The 16,297-nt window shown below is 47.0% G+C and overlaps 9 protein-coding genes across 9 annotated transcripts, besides 2 other annotated features; 2 read left to right on the top strand and 7 right to left on the bottom strand.

The window, feature by feature from the left end:
• Positions 1-361: 361 nt before the first annotated feature.
• An04g10400 (uncharacterized protein) lies at positions 362-2,307 on the bottom strand (the record flags this gene model as incomplete). Its single annotated transcript, XM_001402357.1, has 3 exons — positions 362-1,418; positions 1,476-1,950; positions 2,022-2,307. The coding sequence occupies 3 exons, from the start codon at positions 2,305-2,307 to the stop codon at positions 362-364; spliced, it is 1,818 nt and encodes a 605-aa protein (XP_001402394.1).
• A 114-nt stretch (positions 2,308-2,421) lies between these two features.
• Positions 2,422-2,706, bottom strand: An04g10390 (hypothetical protein; the record flags this gene model as incomplete). Its single annotated transcript, XM_059747826.1, has 2 exons — positions 2,422-2,566; positions 2,645-2,706. The coding sequence occupies 2 exons, from the start codon at positions 2,704-2,706 to the stop codon at positions 2,422-2,424; spliced, it is 207 nt and encodes a 68-aa protein (XP_059603704.1).
• A 70-nt stretch (positions 2,707-2,776) lies between these two features.
• On the top strand, positions 2,777-3,155 carry An04g10380 (hypothetical protein; the record flags this gene model as incomplete). The annotated part of the gene is made up of 2 exons (XM_059747825.1): positions 2,777-2,848; positions 2,961-3,155. 2 exons carry the CDS (start codon positions 2,777-2,779, stop codon positions 3,153-3,155), a joined length of 267 nt encoding a protein of 88 aa, XP_059603703.1.
• Positions 3,156-3,250: 95 nt separating this feature from the next.
• An04g10370 (hypothetical protein) lies at positions 3,251-4,536 on the bottom strand (the record flags this gene model as incomplete). Its single annotated transcript, XM_059747824.1, has 6 exons — positions 3,251-3,473; positions 3,542-3,727; positions 3,770-3,860; positions 3,983-4,032; positions 4,090-4,268; positions 4,480-4,536. The coding sequence occupies 6 exons, from the start codon at positions 4,534-4,536 to the stop codon at positions 3,251-3,253; spliced, it is 786 nt and encodes a 261-aa protein (XP_059603702.1).
• A 122-nt stretch (positions 4,537-4,658) lies between these two features.
• An04g10360 (uncharacterized protein) lies at positions 4,659-5,718 on the top strand (the record flags this gene model as incomplete). Its single annotated transcript, XM_001402353.1, has 3 exons — positions 4,659-4,862; positions 4,916-5,245; positions 5,299-5,718. 3 exons carry the CDS (start codon positions 4,659-4,661, stop codon positions 5,716-5,718), a joined length of 954 nt encoding a protein of 317 aa, XP_001402390.1.
• Positions 5,719-6,334: 616 nt separating this feature from the next.
• An04g10350 (uncharacterized protein) lies at positions 6,335-8,639 on the bottom strand (the record flags this gene model as incomplete). Its single annotated transcript, XM_059747823.1, is given in 7 exon segments — positions 6,335-6,636; positions 6,831-6,992; positions 7,075-7,432; positions 7,486-7,982; positions 8,039-8,226; positions 8,301-8,442; positions 8,536-8,639. Coding segments are annotated over 7 exon segments (1,753 nt in total), but the record flags the coding sequence as incomplete, so codon positions are not given.
• Positions 8,640-9,632: 993 nt separating this feature from the next.
• An04g10340 (uncharacterized protein) lies at positions 9,633-12,280 on the bottom strand (the record flags this gene model as incomplete). Its single annotated transcript, XM_059747822.1, has 7 exons — positions 9,633-9,788; positions 9,839-10,361; positions 10,417-11,005; positions 11,044-11,183; positions 11,239-11,520; positions 11,681-12,101; positions 12,169-12,280. 7 exons carry the CDS (start codon positions 12,278-12,280, stop codon positions 9,633-9,635), a joined length of 2,223 nt encoding a protein of 740 aa, XP_059603700.1.
• Positions 12,281-12,504: 224 nt separating this feature from the next.
• An04g10330 (hypothetical protein) lies at positions 12,505-13,330 on the bottom strand (the record flags this gene model as incomplete). Its single annotated transcript, XM_059747821.1, has 3 exons — positions 12,505-12,548; positions 12,724-13,135; positions 13,229-13,330. 3 exons carry the CDS (start codon positions 13,328-13,330, stop codon positions 12,505-12,507), a joined length of 558 nt encoding a protein of 185 aa, XP_059603699.1.
• A 1,701-nt stretch (positions 13,331-15,031) lies between these two features.
• On the bottom strand, positions 15,032-15,719 carry An04g10320 (uncharacterized protein; the record flags this gene model as incomplete). The annotated part of the gene is made up of 3 exons (XM_059747820.1): positions 15,032-15,394; positions 15,607-15,636; positions 15,693-15,719. The coding sequence occupies 3 exons, from the start codon at positions 15,717-15,719 to the stop codon at positions 15,032-15,034; spliced, it is 420 nt and encodes a 139-aa protein (XP_059603698.1).
• Positions 15,720-15,887: 168 nt separating this feature from the next.
• Positions 15,888-15,893: a sequence feature (Short protein (An04g10310, CAK44811.1) was converted to a misc_feature.).
• A 40-nt stretch (positions 15,894-15,933) lies between these two features.
• Positions 15,934-15,960: a sequence feature (Short protein (An04g10310, CAK44811.1) was converted to a misc_feature.).
• Positions 15,961-16,297: the final 337 nt, after the last annotated feature.

Below are 16,297 nucleotides of genomic sequence, written 5' to 3'. Positions count from 1 at the left end.
GATCCCATTCTACTGCCGGCAGACCAAATTTCTTATCCGCCTTGTGGGAAAGTCTACAAACATTCGAGGTATATGTTATTATTAATTTAAATAGAACCCCTTTCCTACGCACGTAAAACTAGGACTGGCGGTTGACAAGGATCTTGGCTGCATACTTATCTATGGGCGGCTGGGAAAGCGTCAATAATTTAATCAATCAATCGATCAACTAAGGGCTGAATACAACTCAAGATATGCGTGGGGTAACTCCGACATGAACCGTTCCACATTTAACACCTGCTGGCTTGAGCGGGTTTTGGGTCCTTGTAGCCCGTATGGTCGGGAGTTCGAAGCATCCATCACTTCTACAGACCCCTAAGGGTCAGTTGGTGATCTGGTATTCGTCAGGTATTTGTGGCCAAGCATCTATGCCATCCAGAACTGCCAAACTCATGCCGCCATTGATATGGACTTGGATATGACAATGGACCACAAATGCCCCCGGATTCACAACGTGATACCGTACAGCTGTCCATACCGGATCGGACATAGCGGCGGGTGTGGCTATAGTATCAAAGAGTGGGGGATTGTGGAGATTGAAATTATGAGGAATATCGCGCATTGCCTCAGCGACAGAGGGGTATTCCCACTCACCCTGACCGGATCCAATGTAGAAAAACTTATTTGAGTGTTTATGTATTGGATGTTCAGGTTGGGGCGCCGACCTCACGTAGAAGATCAGGTCGACCCAACTGCCATTCGTGGTGCGGATGGTCAGGTCACTATGCGCAACCTCGGAGTCCGGGTAGAAGAGAAGAGGTGCTGCTTCTTCCAGGGAGAGGGGGAAGCTGCCGTTGCCGAGGGTCCATTGGTAAGAGGAATTAAACCGATCAATGTGCAGAACAAAAGTCTGATCTGCTGTTTGTGCCGGTACCTCCACGGGAAAGGGGACGACTTGTGTTTCGTCCAGGAGTACTGCATCAGGTGTGGCGTTGCGACCGGTGATGTCGATGTAAGGGGTAGATGGGTCGTTCTGGAACCGTACAGCAGCATCATAGGACATTATTGTCGTGGTATTCAGAATTTGATTTCCAACTATGTTCGACCGCACTGTATAGTCACGGGGAGGCTTGTCAAGCTTGACGAGGACAGAGAATCGCCGTCCAGGAACCAATTTAACGGCCTCCACAAGCTTGGGTACAATATATCGCCCATCAACCGCATAAACATACATTGGATGCTCGTCAATCGAGAAGGAGAGGGTTGCAAGACCACCGGCATTTATGAGATCCCAGCTGCTGTATTGAAGCCCGGGATCAACAAGCAGTGTCTCCGTTGCTCCATGTGATGCGTTGCACCCCGAAAATAAGCTCTGAGGAACGGCGCTAAAATTGTGACGGTAAGGACCTTGGGCGGCTGGGATGGTCGGAGGCAGACATCTAATTGTGTTTCTGTCAGCGAGGCACAACCTAGAGGCCTGCGGTTATATTACGCACCCAATATCGGTTAGATGAGATCCATTGAGAAGAGGCTTCAGGTCCTCACTGGTAAACTCGTCAATTGTCTCTTGCGATAAGCAAGTAACAGATCCTTTGCCATTTATTAACAGTGCGTTAGCACAATATGCATCCAGTCCAGTAGCTTCCTCGGCCTCCCATACTTGCTCGGATGCCAAGTGACGCCAATCGGACAGGATGATTGGTTTTGTGTTCTGCTCTGCAATATGCATTGCTTCAAGTTGGCTAGGATCATCGGTGATCTGTGCAAACGGCCGTTCCACGGAATTCCTGGGGTGGATGTAGATTGCTCCATATAATCCATCCTCGAGATGGCCTCTTTCGTAAGAATGATAAAAGTAGCTCCTAGAATCAGTAGCTCTCCATTTATATGTAAAAGATAATCCTGGCTGAATCCCTTTTTGCGATACCCCGGGAACACCATCGGACCATGGAGTTTCTCTCTGTTCGATCCCTGCACAATATCAATGAAGTTATCAGAGCTTGACATTTCAATAACATGCGACCACTATAGGCGAGTCTCACCGTGAAAATGGACCGTCACTGGATAAGGGAGTTCATTCCACACTTGGACTTCAACCTCAACTCCTTGGCAAACCTCAAGGATAGGGCCAGGGAATTGGCCGTTCACCAATATACCCTTTCTTTGGAACCCATCCGGAGAGATATTTTGTTCCGTTAAGATCAACGCGAATTTAACCGGCACGGAGCTGGTTATCAGGTCAGGACAGGACCAATTCCCTATAGCCCGAACGGAATCTAGAAGGCCTAGGAGCATAAAGAAGGCAAAGAGAGGACTTGGGAACGCCATTATGGAAAGGACGTGGATGAGAGATATCGGCGTGCTCAATTCATCCTGGGTAGTGCTAGGAATTTATGTCTCTCATGAATCAAAACCCCTAATCTTAGCTGGGCTTCTTGGGTGCTAGCCTTCTGCCCATGCCCACTGACGATCTGCACCCATCGGGATCCCTAAGCCAGGGGTATAGGGAACAGGCACATAAGCGTGTGGCTGTGGAATGTGTATCAATATTTGCATTCGACAGCGTGAGCCGAAATGGCAGTACGCGCTTCAACGTCGGAAAACAACAGTAACAAAATGCCTAACTACGTGTCACTTGTGATGTGCTCACAAGGGATCTGATTACATCAAATCTGTCCCGAACACATCCGAATCATAGTGCGAACTACTTTCTAGACTAACCTTCATAGTTGCAGATCACTAGATATATAGTTGATTGCGCCCTGCGTCGATCAGGATCACGGATACCTACCCATGCATGAAGGATCATTTGTGCATTGCATCGGCATCTCGGAGCCTCGGAATGACTTACAGTACTGGAATCCCTAGTGTAAATGATATCCAGGCTTGGTATCCCTATATATGTGGACCAATATACTTAAAGTGTGCTTTCATTACGGTAGCAGAACACGCGGTTCACTCCGATGTGCGTTTGATTTGAGATCTGGCTTTTTGAACAAACTGGGGATATTCTAACGCAGCGCACCCAGGGCTTGGTTGGTAAAGCCGGCCTAAGTGGAAGGCCGCCTGTGCCTAGAATGGCTATAGAGGAGACGCCGGCCTTAGGTTGGCACGCTTGTATAGTGTATGGATACCACCAGATATTCTGTCAACAAGGACATCGTCAACACAGCTAAAGAGATTTGATGAGAGACCACGGTAGAATAACGGGCGATGGTGTTTCCTAGGGCGACGCCCAGGATATGAGCATAACGATGTGGTAGGCACCAGCTTAGGTAGCACGCTGGCCCGTCAACTCACAGCAAGGAGCCGTGAAGGGAGAAAGCGCACTTGGTGAAATTGATGTGAAGAAAGCCAGCTTGCCGAGGGTCATGTAAGCGCGGAAATCTTCCACCATGCAGTTGCTACTGGAGCGGTAGGTTGTTGTAGCGAGACCAATGATGGAATCCTCCCAATCCCATTCCTCTCCCCGAATACGTCGAATGACATACATCCTGTTATCATGGGACCCCGTTTTTCCACAGTTAGGGGGAGACGATAGAGGCCGGAATGGGTGAATAACGGGACGCATTCTTCACGTGAGATGAGACTCTGTTGGCACTCCTTGGGCCTGTCGTTCACCACTTTGGCGGTGTCAGCAGCCAAGCGAATGGGATAGACTATAAGGAATAAGACGTGGAAATTAGAGCGCTCGAGACAGGTCGAGATGAACAACTTCGGAGCGATCAGATCCTGCACCCGGTATTCCCTCTCAGTACCAAGGATCTAGGCATTATGCATTTCCTCGGACCGCCTCGGACCGCCCCAAGGTCCCATATGTTCCTCACGCCGTGCCAAGGTTAGGATTTGTCTGGATGGATTAGATGGATCATCGAGCCACCCTCAGAGAAATAGTACGGAACACTTGTTCCTATTCAGTCTACTCTGAGCTTCTCTGGGCCGAATTGTTCCTGTCCTCTAATCGTAGTATCTCCTTTAGACTTATTTCCCTGTTATCCGCAACGTGTATCTTGCTGATTGGCGTGAACCAGAAGCCGAGCCTCGGCTTTCTTCCTCTATCTTTCCTCCAATATTCTCGTCCGCCGTGTGCCGATTTGTTTTCTTTTGCACCTGTGTTGCCTGTTTGCTCGGTTCTGGCCTTGCTCGTAATCTGGGTCGGCAGTCCTTTCGTTCGCTGTTTTGCGGACCCGATATCCATAAGCATAAATGCAAGCACATAACCAATAGGAAGGGTGTGTGGGATCCACAGTGGTTTGGAATTGCATTTTCCTCTTCCGTTCGGGGTCTATCTTTTCCGGGGAAACCGACCGAACCCAGTTGGTAATGGGGCGAGCATAAACCAAGTCCACTTGCATAAAGTGGGGCTTTTCTGATTACACTCATTGGAGGCCCTTCTAGTTGACTCCGTGTCCGAACCCACTTGGTAAGTGGGGCGAGCATCAATCAATTCAGTGGGACCTACTCCATTAAGCTGGACGCATTTACTTTGTAGATAGACACCTGGTAAACAGCGTGAACAACAGCGCCCATGCTAAGGTCGTCATTTCTACTCTCCATGGGTATATATATCGACATCGACACACCTTCCCAATATTCCGCACAATATCTACTACGCAACAGAACCGCCTTCAATTACTACATTCTCGTCTATCATTCCTAGCCGACACTCAAACGCCAATATGTCCAAGCTTATCACTGTCGTTGGCGCCACCGGAGCACAAGGTGGCTCAGTTGTTGCCTCCGCTTTGAAGTCGGGTAATTACAAGGTCCGTGGTATTACTCGCAACATCAACAGCGAGGCAGCCAAAGCACTTACTGCTCAAGGAGTTGAGATGGTATCTGCGGACGCGAATGATGAAGCGTCCCTGGTAAAGGCATTCAAGGTGCGCCAGGCAAACATTCGAATTACGAAAAATCTCCACTGACGCTCTGAAAGGGATCCTATGCAATCTTTGCTGTTACCGATTTCTTTGCCGCCTTCGCACAGCACAATGCCGAAGAGTCAATTGAAATCGAGGCCTCGCAGGGCATCAACCTTGCTAAAGCAGCCGCCAAAACTCCTACTCTCAAGCACTACATTTGGAGTACACTTCCTGACAACAGGAAGATCTCAGGCGGCACATGTTCCGTGCCCCACTTCGAGAGTAAATTCAAGGTCGACCAATTTATTAAACAAGACCGAGATCTACTGGCCAAGACCACTTTCTTGTGGGTTACTTATTACGCTTCCAACATTGTCATGCCGATGATAGTCCCCAATTTTGTGGTTGGTGTCGATAGGATTCCACAATGTTTTTGACCTACTGACTCTGGATGCAGAAATCCTCCGGCAAGCACCTCCAGGTCTTCCCGGTCTCTGAAAATACGCCCATCACCACCATGGGCGACACCAGGGTTAATACTGGTATTTACGCTCTTGCGATCCTGGACCAGCCTCAACTCACCCTTCCAGGCAAGGTAGTCCTAGGCGCTACTGAGACCAGGACAGCCGCGGATGTGCTGAAGCTGTGGTCAGAGGTATCGGGCAAGCCTGCGGAGTATGTGGCGGTTTCCTTAGAGCATTATGATAAGCTGTGGCCTAAGTGGGGACTTGAGGTTGGCCTCATGTTCAAGTACTGGGAAGTAGCCGGCGAGAAGAGCTGGACATCCCCCGATGAGCAGGTTCTTACGAGCAGAGATCTGAAGATCACTGGCTTAGTCGGTATGAAGGAAGTATTTGCTGGAATTGATTGGTCATAGTGTCCAGTATTCATTGTCTTGGAAACGACACCCATGGCAGGGCAAGTGAATTACATGTTGGTCTCTTGAGAATGGAAATACAAATGCTTGGACTGAAGGCAAGCGAGAGGTCAGCGAAGGGGCAAAGAGTAGTCTGTCTAAGTATCAATCAATGCAGTGGGACCTACTCCTTTAAGATGGTCACCTCCACTTTGTAGATAGACAACTGGTAAACAGCGTGAACAACAGCGCCCTTGCGTAAGATGGCAAAAAGTGCTCTGCAGACCTGTTCTACAATGACACGTAATCAGAATAATTGCCTAGTGCGCGAAATATTTGCTAAACCTTCCCGATAAATGATATTCGTAGGAACTTCCTTGTTAGTTCCAACTGTACCGTGATTGCTCGGAAAGGATGGATGGCGGACTGAGGGCGACCGGCGTGGCAAGTGTACCAGACATGGAAGTGCGCGAAGTCCTGCACACTACGCAAAGCCCCCTTATGGCCCGCTGCAGATTTCCAAAACCTTTTATTTCACATTTGCAGAAAAGGAAACAACCACCCACCCCTTGGCGCAAGGGAGAGCCCTGGCAGTTGTGGCCACTTACTTTCCCCTAAGTTAGTGGTTAGAGAATCTTCAAGTCAGCACGAGTGGTACATTTCTAGGGACCATGAAACGTAGAGCAGCATGGGCCGGCGATTCCGGGATTCCCTGGGACCGACTAAACTCCGAGGTGCATGGTACATCAACAGCTCTCTCTCTCCTGGTTACTATTACTCGGTGAGGGAAGAGTAGACAACCGACAGAATAACGCATGATCTGCCGACTTATCACCACCTGTCCAGTAGCTAGAGTCGCCATCGCCGTATATGTAATAATATATTTACGCATGGTGTACGTGCGCCGAGCCTGTCTAGTATTTTCAAGGGAGTCCAACGCTAAGAGCATGTCGCAGAATAGATAACCATGAACTGAACATATTCCCTCCGATTTTATATCCCGCTATATCTAAACGGTGAGTTCCTCCTGGATTGGCGGGGGTTAGATATCATGACGAGCATGCTTACTTGCCATCCTGATACGCTTTCCAAAGATGTACAAGACAAACGGATAAGGAATGAACAGCACACACAAGCAGTCCAAGAGGGTGCATGCCCAGCCCACGCCGAGGTTATGGAACATAGCTGTTGCGAACAGCGGGAAGCCAGTTCTGAACGAGGATCGCATAAAGTCATTTCCAGCCAGGGAGGAGGCAGTCTATTTTGGATATGCATGTGCCAGGTAGGTAAAGATACTGTTGAAAATAAAACAGCCACCGACAGCAAAGAGTATAGAGGCTATGGTAGGGACGATCCAGTGGACAGAAGCAAAGTTACCTGTCCAGCTAAACCAGAAGATGGAGATAGGGAGTAAAATAACTCCGACACAGGCAGGCGGAAGCTGGTATTCTGGCTTAATATTCCAGTTTCCGCCAAAGTGTTTGGATTGATACTTCCATTTCCAGTAGAAGTATGCAGGAATCGCAATGCAACAGCTGGATACCAGGATTCCTAGGAAGGCTAGTCCGACTTCGCCGGGGTTGAAGCCGTGAAGTTCGCCAAACACAATGGGGAAAGCCTCAAACCAGATATACAGCATCCCGTATATAATGGAAATGTACAGGTTCATGAGGAAAACAACGGGCTCGAAGAAGCATAATTCGAAGGGTCTAACAAGTGCCTCGAATAGAACCACCTAGGATGTAATTGTTAATCGAGGCTAGCGAGGAGATTTTCAACCGTCCTGACATATGGATTTAGTTGCATGAGCTCTATCTCGGACTCAGACATGTAATTGGGGTTGCCAGTGATCTTTCTGATCCGCCGTGCCCGTTGACATAGAATGTTAGGGGCGTAGGTATCAGGCAGGAGAAAGAACTATATAACAAGAGTAAATGCCGAGACCCAAAGCAACTGCCAGATTGTCCAGATCCATCCGTTAACAGGAGCTGCAAATCCGCCAACCAGGGGGCCTAGAACAGGGGCTGCAACGGCAAAGCAGCCCCAGATGCCAATCATATAATCACGGGCTTGGGCTTTCCAGATATCACTCATAGATACAGCTCCAGTTGCAAGACAAGGGGAGCCAATAAAGCCCGTGAGAAAGCGAAAGACAAGAAGCATTCCAAAATTCTTAGCATAGATAATAGCAAACTGGAAGAAGACAAAGACAACCAGTGTGAGGATATAGATCGGGCTTCGACCAATATTAGGCAGCTCTGACAGGGGCGACCATACCATTGGGCCTAATATACTGTTAGTTGTTGCCCTTCAGGGGTCTGGGAGGACGGGAGGTACATACCAAGGCCATAACCAAAAACAAAAAGAGTAAGACCAAGGACATGCTGCCACGTTACTCACCCCAATCTGCTCCGAAACGCCAGGGATGCCTGGGGTGTAGATGGCAGAACCGATATAGATCGCAAATGTGAGCAGCCATATCTCACAACTAACGAGGAATTTCTTCGCGGTACTCCAGTTTTGAGGATTCTAGGTGCTCCCTATTAGCTTTTTGTTTCCGACAGGAATAATATCACAGTCTTCGCCTGCGGGAGGAGACATACCTCACTATCACTTGGCCCTCGCCAGTCCACAACAATAACGTCCTCCCCGGACATTGCTCCAGGTCGAATGACACTCGACCTCCCATCGAGAGTTGATTGCCAAGAGTTCCGCCGAGTCACTCGGGAGGCCTGTGACATGACACTGTATAACCCCTAGGTCTCGTCTTCTTCCGCACCTCCCACTGGTGACAGTGGCGTCTTTTCATCTCTGGCTTCCGGCTGCTCTCTTGCATACTGATGACAAATATCGTGAACTTTCTCTTCGGAGTACGGAAGCAGTCGGGACTTCGTCAAAAAACGAACCACCTTGCCAAACGCGGAGTCACTGATTGTGTCCATCGGGATGCCGTTAGTATTTGATCTTCTTTTGACCTGGCACTAGCAGGAAGCATATACTAACCTCCTTCACTTTGCCGCGGGAGTTATCGGCAAACGCAGCTGTTTACATAACCACAAAACCGAATCAATGTGACATCATGACTAGACCTTTCTAAGCGGCTGGTCGGGTTTTGAACTTTTATCTTTGGGCCTGCCTATGACTTATGGGTTCGCAAGACAACTTATCAAGTCTTACCTCCATAGCCTGTTGCCTATTTTAGAATCTAGGATTAGTAATATAAGGTCACATAGGCATGCGAGGCGTAGCTATGATGTTGGACTGTATAGGGATATCCGGGTCTTCTGGCAGAAGTTCAGCTTTCGAGAGCCATCCGGGCATATCAACTTGGATTCCTGGGGCAGAACGGAAGCGCATCCACACAGGTCCGGTATGATGTCCTCAAACATAAACATTGCATTAAACTATTGAGAGGATAATATAGACTGTGCATGCACCATGGCCAACTCCAAGATCCTCAAGTTAACGCTTGCTCAAAAACCCGTTAGTTAGTGGAGAGCTCCAGACAAAGTGCAAAAGCATAGATCGCCATAGCCTTGACGCATGTTTCTAGTCTTCTACATACGTTATCTTGTTGCACCGGAATTTCTCCATATAATTCCCCTTACATTAGGCCAAGGACTTAGGTGCAATTTACAGCGATTGATGTGTGCCGGGCTCATTGAGGCTGTTTTTCCTACTTAATGCCAACCTTCTGTCTCACGCCTGCTCCAGTTATCCAACACAGCTGCCCTCTCCTCTTGTGAAGCGGTGTCCAATTCCATAAGCCCTTGCCTGATTCGCGACTCTACCACGTAGTCCACTCGATTAGCACCATATGACTGCTCAATTTCTCGATGAATTCCTTCTAAGGGATAACCGAGCAATCCCCATAATCCTGTATTTATTTCATGATGCAGTTAGTCAAGATTTTGTTGGAATACCGTATGCAGCGATCACCGGCTCCACTCACCGGCTTGAGGTTTGAGAAGTACGCCTCCCACTCCTTTACCTATTCCTTTAGTCATTCCACCAAATCCCCCGTCATTCCAGCCCTGGCTGGGCTGAGTCACTAGTCCAGTAACTCCATCATATATGCCGTAGGCAAATTCCTGGTTTTGTTAGTGCTTTACCATGTTCTGAAGGACCAGGATCGTTGTACCTTTCCAGCCGCTACGAAACCAGATTTCACGCCAGTGACTTCCGGTGTATCCCTCACAGCACGATCATGATACATGAGCGGTAAATTATGGAAGCCCTGGGACAACATCACAGTAAGCCCCATGGGTACTTCTACCATCCAATTTAGAGTCCGACGACCCATATAGCTTGCGCTGGCCGCTAATTTCTGCAATGGACCCCTTTTAGTCGCCATGGACGGTGCATCCGCCTGAGACTTAATCGTTGTCGCTGCTGTTAAGCCTGGTGTTACCCTTGTATCGTTGTTTAGTGTTCCTTCTCCCTGGCCAAAGACTCTCGGCGACCCTGGTGACTGCATAGTCTGGTATGCCTCATGGGAAGGTAGGTTATAATGAGCAGCAAATCTGTCCGAAGGCGGCTGTCGGATATTTTGCACCGCATTTAGCGGCATTTCGACGATCCCGGTAAGGAAATTGCTCATCGCTCCTGCGAAAGCCTCGGTCCCTAGGCAGCCATAGTTTGTGTTATAGCGTTTTGAATAGTATCTGTTTTCCTAATTTAGCTAAGACGCGCGATAAAGCTCCGAGGTGAGTTGCCCACAGTTTTACATCTTTTGGGTTGAGTTTCTTGTCCACGACTAAAACAGTGGCCGCAAATGCACTAAGCAGTATTCTTGTGCTCTTGATGCGCCACACGGCTGGACGATCAGGGCACAGCGCACATTGAAGACGTTGAGTATCCAGCTGCTGGTGAAAGTTGTCTACTGCACTGCGAGCACCGTCCTCTGCTCGAATATTCTCACCCAGCTTCTGTGCCTTTTCGGCAGTGTCAGGCTTCAGACAGGAATGGATTGCGCTGGCCAAACGGTCTGCAGTCAGGTTTCGTATTGGAATAGGCGGGGGCCCGGCGCCGTTCTGTGCCACCAAAGACCCCCAAAAGGGCTGGTCGCCGAAAAACGGGACAATGATTGTCGGTCGTCCCAAGGCAACTCCAGTAGCTGTTGTTCCAGCACCACCATGATGAACCACACAGGAGACTCTCTGGAATAACCAGTCATGCGGGCAGTTACCTAAGAAGAATACATCACGTTGGTTAATTTCGTCGGCTCCAAGTCCACCCCATCCTTTTGAAATGATGGCCCGTTGGCCTGTTATTTCGACCGCCTCAAGGATAGTTTGCGTAAGAGCATCTGGATCATCGACTACAATGGAACCAAATCCAATGTACAGTGGCGGGGGGCCCCCGTCTCAAGGAAATCGGCTAGATCCTGTGGAGGAGTATAGTCGCGATTCGAGGGAAGAAATTGGAAGCCGGTTACATTGATGTGATCGGGCCAGTCATCTGGCTTGGGAAGCAGTGAAGGGGACCTATTGACAAGTGATGAATATATCTACGTGGCAGTAATCAAGGTAGAGTGCGGACCAGAGATATGTGAAGGGGACACGAAGCCGGTGGAGCAAGCTCGGCGCGCCTGTGCCTTCCAGCTGATCCAAGCCCAGCTCAAAGCGACGGAACTCATTAATCAAGTCACCCACCCCTTGCCAGATGAGCATCTCTGTAAGAATATAAGAAACGAAGTTGGCAACGGAAGGTCTTGTATCGTGGGTAAGAATATTAGCCAGGGGATGTGGAAAGGCCTGAGTAGGAGACCATGGCATCCTAGGAACATCAATAACCGTTTGCCTAGATTTCATAGACAGGAACCTACGTAAACATCAAATGCAGAGGTACTCCCATTTTCTGGGCACAATGGAAGTGTGCAAAACTTGGCGGATTTGCAATAATCGCGTCAGCCACGAATGGCAGCGCAGTTATGGCCTCGTTACCAGTCGTGTCGATGCCTTCGCCGCTTTCGAAGCAAGACCGCCAACATCCTCCAATCATTTTTCGAATCTCTCCGCGACGTCTCCCGACAGTCCCTTTAACAAGAGTCTCCATCTTGGGGATCAGCTTCGGGTTCTTGACCATGTACGACATTAATTCCGCCGGGTCACCCCCGATATTGAAGAACTCCAGCCCATTATCTTTCACAAAGTCTCGGAATACGAAATGAGTCGCCAGTCTCACGCGATGTCCCTGTTTTTGCAGAGCCCGGCCCAGTGCAACGAATGGTTGGACGTCACCACGCGATCCAACAACATGTATCACCACATTAAGCCGGAGTGGAAAATAAGCCTCCTTCTCGATCTCTGAAGGATGCGGGATTGGCCGGCGCTGGAGCGCCTGTAGCAGACTGGCTACTTGCGGATCGTCTTCGTCGACCGCGATTCCCACGCGGCCATCATCTGGAAAAAATAACCATCAGTAAGAGCCATTCGACATCGCAGGTTTACTCAAGGAGCTATATCAAACCGGTCACATGAGCCTCTGAATCACGGCCATCGGTAGGGTGCCCATGTCGCCGCCGGTCGGCCGGCGCTGAAAGAAGAGCCAGGGGAATACTAGCTGCCGCCCCGTTCGCCATGTTAAACCGAGTTACGTTCAAGGGAGCGAAGATCGAAGATGAGGGTTTTGCTAGAACTTCTTCAGGTGAACGCTGTGGTGCGCGCGGAATGTGGGGGGGTTACTTCGTGAATAGTCCGAGCCCGTGGTTCTTAGACCAGTTTCAAGGGTCCAGGTGATGTAATTTAACCTTATTTGCAGCCAATCCACTTATCAGGTTTATCCAATCATTTCTATTATATGCCTCTATATAACGCAATTCCCCGCCGATCCGAAGATCTCGTTAAAGGCTGCAACACAATGTGGAAACTCGAAGTTATTCCCAACCGCCAACACACGCGTATTTTTATGAAAATCTAATTATCTATGTATGTAAGATATTTAGTTTTAGTATGTACTACGAATATCCTATAAATGTATATTTTACAGGGGTACGTGTGTTGGTATTTATATGTTTAATATTACTGTCCCAATACCCAGACTTGAGATCCTTTGAAGCATGTTGGAGAAGGATAAGGACTTGATTGTTCGCCTTGTCGTTGCTCGCTCTGTGCCGAGAGAAGATCGCGACATTTACCCAAATGCTGTAGATTTGGCCGTTGAACATGAATACATCCGGTGAGCCTGGGGGATAAAAGGAAGACAAGTCTTCCTCGCAATCGGTATCGAAGTAGAAGTGCAGTTGCGGTTTACCTAACGAGGTAAAAAACACCTTGACTGCTTCCAAAGCACGACTTGTGTACTGCAAGAGGTAATTCTGGACCTCTGCTGCACGGTAACGACATGAAGGGGCATTATGCGAGGATAGCAGATTGGACAATATAATCTCACGTCTACTCAGAGTAGGCTGGCGAGAAACGTTGACGAATCTGCCCCCCTGCGCCCAGAACACCGAAAACGTGTCTAGCGGCGGTTACATGGACGATACGAGAAAGTTTTCTTAGGCAAAGTCTGCATGTCCACAGCGGACCTTCAGATTAACGCGCCCGGAACGTAGGGGAGCGCGAGCCAGCTGCCCGATAGCGTTGGTGGTCATGACCAAGATGCGGTCTGCCTGTGCGGGATATGTCATCAGTAATGTTAAGCAAAGCAGACAGAGCGATCGCGTTGGAGCATTGTCTATCACTGTCCGCTTCCACTTCACCAGCCTTCGAATATTGTCGGGAAGGTGATGCCGATGGCTCTATGATACGACTTAAAACACCATGGCCAAATCATGTTTTGCATTCTAACCGCCAATGGCCTCTATCACGAGAGCAACTGGTACGCGCCTGTCTCCAATTGATCGTCATCCACTGATGACATCTAGGCCTCACACTACTCGGGGCCTCTCGAGATAACATGGAACGAAGTGGCTGCCAAATGTATCGGGGAGAGGGAGTATTTCCGGGCGAGTCCACAACATAGAGGCGACCACGCGGTGTATTTAAAATAGACGGGGAAGTACGGGCTTTTTCCTACCTGCCGGTGAGGTCCATTGAGAAATAACTGCATGTTGCAATGCATGGTGTCTAACCCTCAAAGCTTAGATCATACAGTAGCGTTGTTGCGCAAACGGGCAGTCAACTGGAGGGGTAAGCCTATTTTGTCTGTCTGGAAAGAGCTTTTGCTGACTTATTGCTTGGTCGTGTATTCCTCTCAGCGAGATTGTACAACAATAACTATCTTCTTTAGTGCTTATATTAAACGGAATGGGGTTCCATGAATGATGGAATGATACAATCAAAATTATTTCTCACTACAGTGACTCTACTTGCTGAGAATTGGAAGAGAGATCAAGTATTTCTATATACTAATATAGTAAATCTAGATATCTTAGAGCCGGCCCACTTCTCGGAGACAAATGAGTCTAAAATTGATATATATTTATGCCTGGGGCAACTATAAGTATAAGACAACTATATACTCCGGCCTGAGGAGTGAGTTAGCTGGTGAACAACCAGATATATATTCTCTTACACTCTATTCCTCGCGCCCGCTGAACAACACCCCCCAACGCTGTTAAGTTTATTTTACTCGATTGTCTACTGAGTGCTCCTTTCGAAATGGGATAGAAAAAAATAATAGCCGAAATGAGATATTAATTTTGCGAAGTTAAATCATGGAAGCAGTCGGACAGTATAACTTAAAAAAGAAGCCCTGCTCTTCCGTACTGCCTTCTTTTGCTATCTCTGGTCAAATTTCATAGATCTTTAATTTGAGCTTATTAAGTTACTGGAAAAGAGACCTTATAAGAATTAATAATGAATTCTAAAAATAATCATTTATAATTCCTCAGAGATATACTCAGAAAGAAAAAGAAAATAATATCTTCAAGTAACCACAACTCCTATAACCCGAAACTAAGCAGGTACTTTGTAGAGCCAAAATACAGTCTATTATTTTTAAAAATATAACCTACTATCTTGTAAAGCATACAGAAACCATCCCTAACTAGTACTGAACAAAATGCGGTGAGAGCCCAAAGAAAGATCAACATATGATGTACTTGTTAGGCAATCCATATGGTCCCCCTTCAACATCATCCTGGGACAGGACACAGTCAGCCCGCTGTTTTCTATGAGGTGATGCGAGCCTTGACTAATCCAATAATATCTGGAATAGGCCATTCTGTCTGATAATACACATCTCTTTCTAGTAGCTATCTTATAATCAAGCGAGATTAAGCCGGGAAATATGCTGATAGAATAACTTGCCCTGGACCTCAGTAATAGAAAGCTCAAGCTTACTAGACTGACGGGAGCGATCCGCCCCCTAAATCAAAGAAGCATATTCAATATGGCCTGGACGTACAATAACGAGAAAATAATAAGAAAGAAGAGAGAAAACCAATACTAAAAATACTAATACCCCAGACACTTCCACCATGGATCTCCTTGAGATTAGTAAGAAGCAGAAATATCGTCTTATAATCTAGAGATATATAAATAAAGCCATAATAGGCGAGAGTACTCATAGCCGCTAATACAGTAGATTCCTGGCCACCTCCCAGGATTCCGGTCGAGACGAACAGACTGGCATATTTGCTCCAGTAACCGCCCGACGCCCAAATACCACCAGTCTGATCCCAAAAAGCTTTCCATTGGACGGGGAAGTTCCCAAAGCAAGTGGAAATACTGAAGAAAACAGCTTCATATTAAATTGATTACTCCAGCTTAATTACAGATACCAAAGATTTGGGGGAAGTGTGCATCTTCGCCAGGACCTCAACAGAGAGCATCTCTTAGATTCTTAATTATTTACTTTAGCTTTCTACTTAGAAATATAACAAAGCATGACTTAGAATGCTTATTAATAAAGATCAGTATGACTACCAGCAGCTTAGATTTCCTTCAATTCTACTTAAACCAATCTTTTAATATAGCTGTACATGGAGTACTGTCCAACCACATTATTAGGAACAGTATTAGCTATAAAAATGGGATTTAACTTACAAAAGTAATAACAACTCTGGGAGCCATGGCGAGATAAGAACAATTAAAATAAGAAAATAATAATCTAAAACAGACTAAGAAACCTTGAGCTGGATGATAAATTATCTAAAAGACATTAATATACATGGGGTGAACACCAAATCTGGATATAAATAGAGGGTTTCAATCTATTTTTAACACTCGGATGGCCCAAGCATGCATGTAAACTTTGGATGGTAGTAGTTAATAATAAACTAATTAGATTATTCTTACCTCAGAAGAAGCTTAGATTATTAATTACAAATAAGTGTTAATCCATGGGCTAAATCTGTCGCCTCTTAAGATTAATTTGTGAGCCATCTCTATTCATCTAGTTGGAAGTCTTCTCACCTGTAATAACCTATTTCATACTAACTCCGTAGAATCATGACAGTTTACGGCGCGGTCATATATCAGTTGAACAGTAGATATAGATATTATATCTTTATTATTCAATCTTCTACTCATTCTTAAATCTAGTATTATTTCTAGGATTCCTTTATCTACAAGAACTTTTGAGACTCTAGATAGAAAAAATCCTGTGGTTTATCAGAATAGCTCCGTCTTATTAAATCTATAAACTAAAA

The sequence above is a fragment of the Aspergillus niger genome, assembly GCF_000002855.4.
Source record: "Aspergillus niger supercontig An04".
Lineage (NCBI taxonomy): Eukaryota > Fungi > Ascomycota > Eurotiomycetes > Eurotiales > Aspergillaceae > Aspergillus > Aspergillus niger.
The sequence above is the reverse complement of the archived record's forward strand: the minus strand, read 5'-3'. Positions and strand labels throughout refer to the sequence as shown.